Source organism: Branchiostoma belcheri, unplaced genomic scaffold, assembly GCF_001625305.1.
Source record: "Branchiostoma belcheri isolate BF01 breed outbred unplaced genomic scaffold, Haploidv18h27 scaffold59, whole genome shotgun sequence".
Lineage (NCBI taxonomy): Eukaryota > Metazoa > Chordata > Leptocardii > Amphioxiformes > Branchiostomatidae > Branchiostoma > Branchiostoma belcheri.
This window is the reverse complement of record NW_017804231.1, coordinates 948819-960428: the sequence shown is the minus strand read 5'-3', so window position 1 is coordinate 960428 and position 11610 is coordinate 948819. Positions and strand designations below refer to the sequence as shown.

At 42.3% G+C, this 11610-nt stretch overlaps 3 protein-coding genes and 1 pseudogene across 5 annotated transcripts in view; 1 reads left to right on the top strand and 3 right to left on the bottom strand.

The window, feature by feature from the left end:
- Positions 1 to 648, bottom strand: part of LOC109482060 (calmodulin-like) — a 10353-nt gene extending 9705 nt beyond the window's left edge. The window contains exon 1 of one of the 2 annotated variants that reach the window (XM_019784719.1): positions 546 to 648. The gene's annotated coding sequence lies outside the window, so the exon portion shown is untranslated. The remainder of the gene's footprint in view (positions 1 to 545) is intronic. The other variant, XM_019784718.1, reaches the window with a different exon arrangement.
- Positions 649 to 1680: 1032 nt separating this feature from the next.
- LOC109482058 lies at positions 1681 to 4009 on the bottom strand (annotated as a pseudogene).
- A 276-nt stretch (positions 4010 to 4285) lies between these two features.
- On the bottom strand, positions 4286 to 7164 carry LOC109482057 (lysozyme-like). Of its 2 annotated transcripts, none has more exons than XM_019784710.1 (4): positions 7078 to 7164; positions 5716 to 5956; positions 5108 to 5331; positions 4286 to 4655 (listed from the first exon to the last, which is right to left on the bottom strand). In XM_019784710.1, exons 2-4 carry the CDS (start codon positions 5945 to 5947, stop codon positions 4611 to 4613), a joined length of 501 nt encoding a protein of 166 aa, XP_019640269.1. In that variant the 5' UTR covers positions 5948 to 5956; positions 7078 to 7164; the 3' UTR covers positions 4286 to 4610. The 2 variants fall into 2 exon arrangements, with proteins under 2 accessions (XP_019640269.1, XP_019640270.1); XM_019784711.1 differs by having other exon boundaries at positions 5716 to 5957; positions 7085 to 7128.
- Positions 7165 to 7703: 539 nt separating this feature from the next.
- Positions 7704 to 11610, top strand: part of LOC109482014 (neural Wiskott-Aldrich syndrome protein-like) — a 4963-nt gene continuing 1056 nt past the window's right edge. Inside the window, 10 exon segments of the mRNA XM_019784650.1 lie at positions 7704 to 7899; positions 8468 to 8608; positions 9100 to 9186; positions 9363 to 9462; positions 9815 to 9844; positions 10127 to 10292; positions 10688 to 10730; positions 11047 to 11203; positions 11423 to 11476; positions 11479 to 11610. The exon segment at positions 11479 to 11610 is cut by the window's right edge and continues 62 nt beyond it. Of these exon segments, the coding sequence (XP_019640209.1) occupies positions 7801 to 7899; positions 8468 to 8608; positions 9100 to 9186; positions 9363 to 9462; positions 9815 to 9844; positions 10127 to 10292; positions 10688 to 10730; positions 11047 to 11203; positions 11423 to 11476; positions 11479 to 11610 (1009 nt within the window). The 5' untranslated portion in view covers positions 7704 to 7800.

Sequence of the window (11610 nt, the reverse complement as noted above, 5' to 3'; positions counted from 1 at the left end):
CCAGTAATGTTTAATGCATTAATCGTGTTGCTTTAAGCCAAATGTACTCATGTAACAGGGTCTCAATCAAACTAAAACAAAATCTCCTGGCTAAGGTAACTGATGCTACCTGAGGTTAGACAAGGTTAAGGAATAAACAAGGTTGGAAAAAGAGTGTTGTTCGTTCAAGGTAACGTCTACCATTAATCTGAAATGCTTCCCTCATACTTGCTGACTGACAACTTCTTTGCTATGGTTACCCGCTTTGAATAGAACCTTAGCGTTGATCACATTCCCATACTACACCTCACGTCAGAACTACAGTACCTCTACAATCTACATGTATGTATACGTCCGATCATACTCGTGGTTACAAGTGCACCAGAACTACTCTATACATAGCCCAATCATACTCATGGTTACAAGTGCATCATCAGAACTTCTCTATACACACGTCCAATCATACTCACGGTTTTAAGTGTACCAGAGCTAATCCATACATATGACCAATCATACGGTTACAGGTGCACCAGAACTGCCCTATGAATACGTTCGACCATACTTACGGTTACAACTGTTTGAACAAGTGCACCAGAACTGCTCTGTACACACGCACAGTCATGTCAAGTGTCCAAGACTCCAAGGCCATTTTAAAAACATTTTTGACAAGGAATGTTACATTCCTTAAAGAGGCGGGGGATGAAATGATAAGTAGAGGGAAAAGATACGAAGAATGCAAGAAAAGAAACAAATTTAAACTGTGTACGATTTACAGAATCAACACTGCTGGTATGTAGGAGTCTAATAGCTTGTAGGATAAACCAAGAAGAGAAAAAACAAGAAGTAATCGTCCACCCCTATATGAGAGTTTAAGATAGTACAGTCTCCAGTACAGTAAACACATGATTGACAGGAGATTGATTGGATGTTTGTTTAGATATGTTGTTTTGCAGTGTCCCCTGGCGGGACCACTCCTTGTGCTGGTGGAACATACCCCAGTCAGTGGAGCAGGGCGTGGCCAACTCTTTGTCCCCGAAAAGGATCTGATGAAACTGTCAGAAAGGCGTGGATCGTGTAGACCTCTCACCCATGGGTGTGGCAACGAAAAGATGTCCATCTCCATGGAGTGGAGTATGGTTCACTGTAATGTGTCATACAGGTGTATGGTTCTAATCCCAGTCCTAATTAATCTACTTCTGCGTTTGGAATTCTATTTTGTGTGTAATTCCAGCCTCCTCCAGTTGTTTTTCCGTGATACGTGTTAAAAAGTTCCACAGCATGATCTGCGAGCAGAAATGGTGACGGCGATCCTGAATCGGTCCCATGTTCTTATCTTGGCTCCGTCGACTGGTATATGCCGGCAGAACCTACAGCCCGGAGTTTTCGCAGTTTTCTTTGGATGTTTAGTCAGCATTGCATCAGAATTTTTCCCCTTGCGGACAATGTTTTTTTCCGACACAACATTTGCAAACTATAGACAGGATGTCATCCTTAAACACGACCTTAAACAGAGACGTTCTGCTGAAGTGCTAAAGCACAATACATTACAGGTTTTGCACAGGCGCAGTAGGCCCGACCGACGTGCGTGTGACGGCTGTCTGAGTGATAGTTCTACTCCGCTCTTCCAATCGCACACAGTTATAACTACATACACAAGTATAGACCTGAAAATCAAACGGTAACGTCACAACATGATTCACTGTTGCCGAAGTTGCTTTATTTCAAATATGTTAACCGTTATGCACGAGTTTCAAACTTTGTTCATAACGTGACTAGATAGCCTGAGTGTCAGCCTTGTTAGCTTTCGTCCGCTCCCCAACATGCGCTCCCCGCCGTTCACTGTTGTTACAAAATGCTTAGATTCGTGAACCAAATGCAAACACAATATTTAAGCACGTGCACGTGGTTGGTATATATATCATATATGTCAGCTATCAAGATCTATGCTCACGTCAAGCAGAGAGACTGTGTTACAAGGACCGTGTTACATTGCGTATATGTGTACGTAATGGTCTTCGAGCTTGGCCGGATGCCACAGCCACGTTGCCCCCGGGGCTTTGGCACGACTTTGCTGTCAGCCCAACTTGGTGTAGTTCTTCGACTTTTGTTCCAGATCAATCTGTAAGAAACGCGAGAGATGTTACTTTATAGGATTAAAAGAGTAAACAATTAAGGAGAAGTTATCTGACAATGTCGCATATACCTCGTTATTCCTTACACTCGCTTCCCTACAACTAGTTTCTAACATCCTTTGCTCAGTTTCCTATTATTCTCCTAACACATCAGGTCAATGTCCTGAACCAGACGACTGTCGCCATGGTAACTGGTGCTGTAGCAGGCACTCTGTGATATTGGATTACATTATGTAGCAAGTTGGAGGGGCTGGTCATCACCATATGTATTAAGGTATTAAGAATGCATTAAGAACAGAGCAGTAGTTTGTTGGGCTATACCATAATACATTTTACTTCTCATCGATAATTCTCCCTTCCTTGGGCTTTAATATAGAAACTGCATAAAAAGGTTTTGCTAAATGACCAACCTGGTGCGAGTACAGCCCGAGACCTTCACTCAGACACTTCTTCACCTTTTCCCAGTATTTAAGGGTGGCGGCCTTCTTGAAGCCGTTAGGCCCACCGTTTTGTATGCGGGAGAAGTCCTCACATGTGGGACTGTGGCCCAGGCGGGACGGAACGGCGAACCGCTCCATGTACCCGTTCACAGCGTCACGGCTACACGTCCAGGACGCTGAGCACGTCTGCCAGTCTGAGAGTTGAGAGAACATTAGAAGTCATTACATGTTCCCTATGCAAGTGGGTCATGACATACTGAGAAGACCAGTACCGTAGCTTCGGTCGAAAATCCGTCTTAACTTTTGTTCAATCATGTTTAAGCTTAGATCATGTTACATGTTGGGTCGCTCAAATTATATCATATCACATCGTATCATATCACAAATCATATCATATCACATCACAAATGTACCATTCATGAGAGGGCCTCCCTTAAGACGTGCGTCTATCCAGCCCGTTTCAGCTGGAATGGTCCACATGAGAGAGAGCCGACGTCCATTTGACAGAGAGGGTCCGGCATGCGGCAGCCTGACTCCACAAAGCAGATACAGTTCATACAGGCCTCCGGCACGTACCCGGCATTCACGGTGGCAGGGCAGCCGGCCAGGGCCACCAACAAGATGGCGGGAGCATTCGACATTGCTGGTATCTTCGTTCTAGTGATGATGCCCCAACTGTGTCTGGTAGCAACGAGTTCCACTCTACGTTAGTTCTTGGGAAATACGATTCAACATACTTTGTAAAGAAATTACCAGAAAAATTCCTTTCTTATCATCCTGTTACATAATGCATCTTTAAGGGGAACTGAAATGGAGAAAAGAGGAACAGGAACAGCGACGTGACTACTACCATGTAGTATCACTAATACGGTCTCCACTTCCTTAACAGCGACACCTACCAGCGATATGTAGTTCAATGTCATGACGTCTGCGAAAACAATCATTCATGGCCATTCATTATAACGCTATCTCACACCTCAAAGCATCGCCGTAATCCGTGATCCACGAGGCAGTGATTGCCTACATTCAGCAATATTCTGGATAAATGTGTAACTTGGATATGGTCTCTACTACTCGCACATGTCCGGGAAATTAAACTAGAGCCTGATCTCTAGATGAGCAGTGGTTTCGAAATGCCCCATGCAAACGGAGCCACAGTTTAGAGCTAAGGCTTTATGTAGAGCACAACTCATCTATACATACGTACCTATAACGTTATAGTAACGCACGGTCGAATTGCTGCATAATTTCATGATCAGCAGAAATTTTCCGAGCTCTCTACCTATGTAGTAGGTGAGTCAAGTTTCGTCATTGTTTCAAACAATCGACTTATTCCCGATGCAGTGATAACAACAAGCTATGCTAACAATACTGATTGTATAAACAAAGTACTCGAATTGTGTTAATAAAGAAGAAAACCCATATATTTACCCTCACCGTTCTGAACACACTGCAACAGTAGAATGCCGAGGTGAAGCTCGCATGACCTCACATGACTCAACTTCCCGTTTGAATAAAAATTCGCGAAGTCACATGGAAGACATGAACAAAGACGTCCTGCTGAAGTGCTAAAGCACAATACATTACGGGTTTTGCACAGACTGACGCAGTAGGCCCGGCCGACGTGCGTATGTCGGATGTCTGATAGTTCTAGTTCTACTCCGCTGTTCCGATCGCACACAATTATAACTACATATACACGTATACACAAGTATAGACCCAAACATCAAACGGTCACGTCACAACATGATTCACTGTTGCCGAAGTTGCTTTATTCCAAACATGTTTAACGTTGACATGCACGCCAGTTTCAAACTTTGTTCATAACGTGACAGCACTGTTGATACAAAATGCTTAGATACGTGACCCAAATGCAAACACAGTATTAAGGCACGTGCACGTGGTTGGTATATATTTGTCAGCTATTAAGATCTATGCTCAAGTCAAGCAGAGAGGCTGTGTTACAAGGACCGTGTTACAAGGCGTTTATGTATGCGTAATGGTCTTCGTTCTTGGCCGGATGCCACAGGCAGCGTTGGGCTTTGGCACGACTTCGCTGTCAGCCCAACTTGGTGTAGTTCTTCGACTGTTGTTCCAGGTCAATCTGTAAGAAACGTGAGAGATGTTACTTTGTGGGATTCAAAGAGTAAGCAATAAAGAACAAGCTATCTGACAATGTCTCATATACTTCGTTATTCGTTTTGGATGATCTAGAGAACTGATTATATCATTATGTGGAAAACACATTTTCACTATTTTGCCCGGCCAGTTTCTTCTTATTCTCCTAACACATCAGGTCAATGGCCTGAATCAGACGACTGTCGCCATGGTAACGGGTGCTGTAGCAGGCACTCTGTGATATGGGATAACATTATGTAGCAAGTTGGAGTGGCTGGTCACCATATGTATTAAGGTATTAGGTATTATCAGGAACAGAGCAGTAGTTTGTTGGGCTATACCATAATACATTTTACTTCTCTAGATACTTCTTTTTATTTACCCTTCCTTAAACTTTAATATAGAAACTGCATAAAAAGGTTTTGCTAAACGACATACGTGGTGCGAGTACAGCCCGAGACCTGCGCCCAGACACTTCTTCACCCGTTCCCAGTATTTGAGGGTGGCGGCGCTCTTGAAGCCGTTAGGCCCGCCGTTGTGGATGCGGGAGAAGTCCTCACATGTGGGACTGTGGCCCAGGCGGGACGGGACGGCGAACCGCTCCATGTACCCGTTCACAGCGTCACGGCTACACGTCCAGGACGCTGAGCACGTCTGCCAGTCTGAGAGTTGAGAGAACAAGTCATTAATCATATTATAATAAACTGATGTACTTTTCTGATATAGTCTTTCGTCAAGATGGATAAGGTAAAGCAACAAATTACTTGGACAATGAACATGGTTACTTAATGATGACAGGAGTGAAAGAGGCCATCTTGAACATCTTCAACCTATACTGACGTCATGTGGCCACGTGTCAGAGAAGAAGTGGGTCATTACATCCTGATGAAGACCGTAGCTGGTCTAACTTTCGTTCAAACTTTTGTTAAGTCGTGTTTAAGCTTAGATCATGTCACATGTTGTGCCTTTACGCTAAAATCATACCATATCAAACCATACCATACCATATCATATCATAGATCTATCATATCATACCACATATGTACCATTCATGAGTGGACCTCCCTTGAGACGTGCGTCTAGCCAATAGGCCTGTTTCAGCTGGAATGGTCCACATGAGAGAGAGCCGACGTCCATCTGACAGAGAGGGTCCGGCATGCGGCAGCCTGACTCCACAAAGCAGATACAGTTCATACAGGCCTCCGGCACGTACCCGGCATTCACGGTGGCAAGGCAGCCGGCCAGGGCCACCAGGAAGATGACGGGAGCATTGGCCATGGCTTCGTTCTGGCAAAATCATTAAAAGATTGAAAGAGTATTGTCTCTGGAATTCAAGGGGCATCGTTTTTGCACCAAAAATGGAAATATTTTGATTGTAAAATTTCTTGTGATTATAATTTACTTCCACTTTTTAATATGATTTTTGCAATTATCTCACATTTCTGACATTTATGGTTAGTTTACAAACAACCCACACAAGGCACACTAAGTTTGTGGTGCCACCTCAAACTTAGTGGTGCCACCACAAACTACCAGAAAGTAAACAAATATTAAATTTATCATCCTAATGTTACATATACAGCTTTAAGAGGAACTGAAATGGAGAAAAGAGGAACAGAAACAGGTGCGTGACTATCACCAATGTCTCCACTTCCTTAAAAGCGACACCTACCGGCAAACTAGGGTTCAATGTCATGACGTCAGCGAAAACAGTGTCATCAAAACATCGCCATAATTGACCGTCATACACTGACTATGTAGTGATTGCCTGCATGCACTTCGGCAATATTCAGGATAAAGAAAGACTCAGATAGAGGATATCTTTAGTTTGACGCTAGCCGACGGTGGTTCGTAATGGTCTCCACGGTCCCTTGCAAGCCCGGTTTAGACTAATCTCCAAGCAGATGTTTAGGTGGCCGCGAAAGTCAGTATCAAATTGGCCAGGCATTATGCACTGGCCAGACTGTATCCATTTGCCACTCTGGTCAATGAATACTGCCTGGCCAATTTGATACTGTCTTTTGCGGCTTCCTAAACATCTGCTTGGAGATTAGGTTTAGACCAAGGAGAGGAAACATGCACACCACCTTTTGTTCAGTCTAAAATCTGATCGTACTTTTATTCTATTCTATCATTATGACATAATTATTCCACATATAACGTTACATACCTAACATCGATGTTATATCATACGGCAAATCATGGCCGAACTGCTGAATAATTTAATGATCAGTATAATTTTTTCAGGCGAGGTTAGGTCAAGTTTTCGTCATGCGTTTTTCACAGATATTGTGAGAATTATTGCCGAAGCAGTGACAGCAAAAGGCTAAGCTGACAGCACTGCTTGTATAGGACAAAGAACTCGAGCAAATGATCGAACATTGAGTATATAAAGAAGAAAACCTTACCCTCAGAGTTCTGAACACACTGCAACAGTAGAATGCGGAAGTGAAACTGGATAATCTACTAGCACTCACATGACCTCACATGACTCAACTTCCCGTTTCAATAAATTTCGCGAAGTCACATTTGGAACGTACATTTGTATACGTCACTTTAGACCCCCCCCCCGCTTCCCGCCAATCTGCATTCAAATACCTACGGACATACAAGCAAACATATACACATCACAGAAAACAATACATACCTCCGTATCCAGAGGTATTTGAAATGTCAAATCATTCTTGAAGGCTGGACATGAAAGCTATACCTTTTACTTCATTTTAGAAGCTTTAAATTTAATAACCCTTAATCTAAGATGCCATTCCTTCCTATTCACCTAACGCTAGACTCCAGATCAAACATAACGTTATATGAGATGAATTGTTTCGGAGACTCCTGGTCTCCAAGAAGATGTTGGGTGAAAAAAATAGTAGATACAGTAGTAACTTTTCTGACAGTCCCTCGGTTCGTGTGCCCTCTGTGTATAGATGTTGGGGGGTGAGTGAGTGTCAGAGAAGCCTGACCGCCAGAAAACGATACGATCCACATCTGCTTGGAGATTATCGTGTCACAGTGGGTCCTGGGCACGAGAAGGAGCGGAAGTCGGCGTGTACGAGAACGCCGGAAGCGGAAGTTACTGCTGAAAAGGAGACTGAAGAAAGTTGAAATTTTGTTGTCGTCAAACAGTCATGTCTCAACAAGGAAACCGGCCTCAGAACGTGTCGTCAAATTTGTTGTACCCGGCAGAAAATGAACAGCTGTTCAATCTCCTTGGGAAGCGATGTGTGGTAAGGAATTTTACCATGATCTGCAGTGAGATCGTATACCACAATAGTATGCCCCCCTCCCCATCACAAATAGATCATACGGCATAAAGTTATGAGTTACGTTCGGAAATAAGATAGAAAAATTCCCGCTCAGATCAAGGGTTGCCAGTAGGAGTTGAGACTGGATATTTCTTTGAAGCCGTAGCTACAGTAGGTTTGACCGTTATGTGAAGCAAGTCAACCAAAAGTTGATAAATATTTTGCATGACCAAGAGAGGCTGGACCTGTCACCTGTGATTATGCCGGCAAGTTGCAAAAAATTGTAAAACTTTTAAAGTGAATAAAACACTTATTAACAGATCATGTCAAAACTATACTATAGTATAATACGAACTAAGGAATTTAACTAAGGCTTAATAGGGAGTTTGATAAGAATTTTTTTCACCAATCACTTCAGTATTTTCACAGTCCACCATTATAACAAACCTTTATAATGAAGCTGAAGCAAATTTCAGAAAATGCAGTCGACTTTTGAATGGTCTATGAAGATTGCTCATGCTTATGATAAACGCGATAATCCATCTTCCAGACGCTGGCGACAGGTGTGGTGCAGGTGTACCTGGCCCTGCCCGAGTCCCGCGGCTCCTGGACCAAGCGATGTGTGGGCGTGGCCTGCTTCGTGAAGGACAACCCAAAACGTTCCTACTTCATCCGAGTCTATGACGTCAAGGTAAGGAATGGTACAGATAAAAGTAATGTAATGTAATGTAATGTTATGTATAGTAAGGAAAAAGCTTATATGAAAGTTCATTTGTAAAAGGATATTAAAGGTAAAGGATATTATGAAAATTTAAAACAGTTTAGAACATGGCAATACCCCTCTACCAATGAGAGCCCTTTATTTACAGTGTCTATATCTCAGTAGTGCAGAAAAGTATGGTACATGTACTATAAAAAAGTGTGGTACATGTACAATGTAGTATAGTAGTAATATGAGCTGATTTGCATATATCCATGATAAAAACTAAATTGCATACCAACAAACTTTTGGTAAGTCCTCAGACCCCTCTCCAAATTTGGAATGACCCAGTCCCAAGCCTACTGGTACGTCACAGAACCAGGGCAAAAATGTGATGAGGTTGAGGAAAATGCTCATTTTTAGCCTTGAATTTTCACATTGTTAGTGATTGATTAACTGAATCTTATTGATCTTGGTTCCAGAAATGTGTGTTAATCTGGGAGCAGGAGCTGTACAACCAGTTCAAGTACAACACAGCAATGCCTTACTTCCACACGTTTGCCACTGACGTAAGTAGACACATACTCTTGAGATTAACATGAAAGTTCATCAGTTTATTTCTTGGTTTGGCTGTTCAACACACACAGACATAGCAGCTCAACTAGCCTGGGGCTACTAGTCTACACTGTTTTTCATAATTGTGATGAGATTGGAAGAAGTTCACATTATGTCTGTCTTGTCTCAGGACTGCCAGGCTGGGCTAAACTTTGCTGATGAGAGGGAAGCACACAAGTTCAAGAGAACCATTGAGGAAAAGATCAGACAGAAGCAGCAGAAGAAACAAGGTTTGGGGTCAATTTTTTTGTTCTCAGATATTACTTCTTCACTTTTTGGGTGATTTCTAGAATCTAGATGTACCATTTTGACAGGATATAAATCAAACTTGAAATGCTGAAATGTTTTGGTACCAACAGTTGAATAAGGCCTTTGTCTTGTGAGGGCTTACAGTTTTTTTTTATCCATCCATGTTGTGAAAGTTCTACGCAGAAGGTTATTTTCTGTGCTGTTTGTTTGAGGGCATGTTTGTTGTTTGCTTGTACATATACATGTACACCAATTTGTTAAAGGCTTTACCTGAATTCTACAATATTTGGTTCAAACAGATCTTCATGTACATGTATTTTTCTCATATTTCAGAGAAGAAACGCCAAGCTCCTTCTGTTCCAGGTATGGATGTCTAAGATTGTTGTTTTGTTTCATACTTTTATAATTGAAAATTACAATGTATTCATTACTAGTATTATTTGCTGCATTTAATGTTACCTCCTATGAAGTTTATTTGTCTGGTGCAGGTAATTTTCAGTGTTTCCTCCACCACTGCAGGTATGCAGAAAAAAGGATTGAGATATGAGATGAAGGTATATATGTGAAAACTATAGCTACTGTATGTGATGATAACGTGTAGCAACATGTACTTTGACGGTAACATGTAGTTCCATGCTCCACCAGTGGCGACTCCTCAGCACATGAAGGTAGCAGACGTGAAACCAGACCCATCAGACAACATGGCTCTCAGCAAGCGTAAACAGGACAAGGGAACCCTCAAGGGAGACAAGAAGAAGGACAAGAAGAAGAAGTTAACCAAAGCCGACATCAGCACACCCACTAATTTCCAGTAGGTGGTTTACTAATACCAGTGCTTTCACAACACTTTGCTATGTTCTTGGTGTATTTAAAACCTTTAAGATGATATTGAATTGTAAGATATAGAAATTCATACATACAGTTAAGGGACATCAGAGGCAAGTCCTGAAGATTGGTAACAATATGACCACCACCTTTCCTTGTAGAATTTAGGAAAATTATTACTGATCTTAAGAATAGTGGGAAAGGTAATAGCATTTTCAAAATTCTATCCTGAAGAGTGGTCCAAATTCCTACACTTTGCTTTAATTCCAGTAGTCTTGGAGCCTGTGTCTGTGATAGAATACTATGATATTATGATCTGTGTCTGTACCATGAATAACATGAACTGATGGCAATTGTTGTATTCTGTTTTTCCTTCCTCAGACACATCAGCCATGTTGGCTGGGACCCCAACACTGGATTTGATGTAAGTTTTTCTATGGTTTCTTGACATCCTAGCTCTATTTTACACAAGTTAATGGGGATACACAAGTAAGCTGTGTTTGTTGCAATCAACTGTGCTGATAAGGCAAACCAAATACTTAGTAGCACTAATTCTATAGGAATATTTTCAAAACAGTTGTTTCCAGTGACCTGATACAAGTGATAGGCAAAGAAAATAACAAGCCGAAATTTCACTAAGTGCAGTTAATTTTTCTGTGCAGGTTTGCCTAAAATACATGTATTTCATGCTCTGATGCTGTATCTAAAGATGACTAACTTCTTGTATCACTGACTTACAGATGACAAGCATGGACCCTGACCTGAAGTCACTTTTTGAGCAAGCAGGAATCAGTCAAGACCTCCTGAAGGACAAAGAAACGTCCAAGTTCATCTATGATTTCATAGAGAAGCAGGGAGGACTTGAAGCAGTCAAGAAGGAATTTAAGTCTCAGTCGGGTTAGTTTTTCTCAGATTTAGCATTTGTTGTTCCTGGTCTTACGATAAACATGCGCATTGGATGTATGGTTTTAATCTAATTACCTCCAGCAAGTTTTGCTGCCCTGAAATTACATGGGATGCCCTTGGATTACCCTAACAATAAGTCATGACGTATCCTAACAATCATGCTCTGTACTGTGACCCTTTGGTTTAATTGGTTCACCTGTTATTTTGCAGGACCTCCACCCCCTCTGCCTCCCAGCCGTGGGGGTGCCCCCCCTCCTCCACCCCCCTCCGAGGTGGCCCTGCCCCCCCACCACTGCCTTCTCGTAATGCAGCAGCCCCTCCTCCCCCTCCTCCTTTGTCACGAGACCTCCCCCCTCCCCCCTCCCACTCCCCTATCAGCAGGAGTTCTGCCCCCACAC

Excerpts from the sequence above, each read along its gene's own strand:
- LOC109482057 (XM_019784710.1), bottom strand. The coding sequence starts at position 5,947 with ATGGCCAATGCTCCCGTCATCTTCCTGGTGGCCCTGGCCGGCTGCCTT. Across the intron at positions 5,332-5,715 it reads GGGAGGTCCACTCATGAATG|ACTGGCAGACGTGCTCAGCG; the intron begins GTACATATGTGG and ends CTCAACTCTCAG. Across the intron at positions 4,656-5,107 it reads TCGGGCTGTACTCGCACCAC|ATTGACCTGGAACAACAGTC; the intron begins GTATGTCGTTTA and ends CGTTTCTTACAG.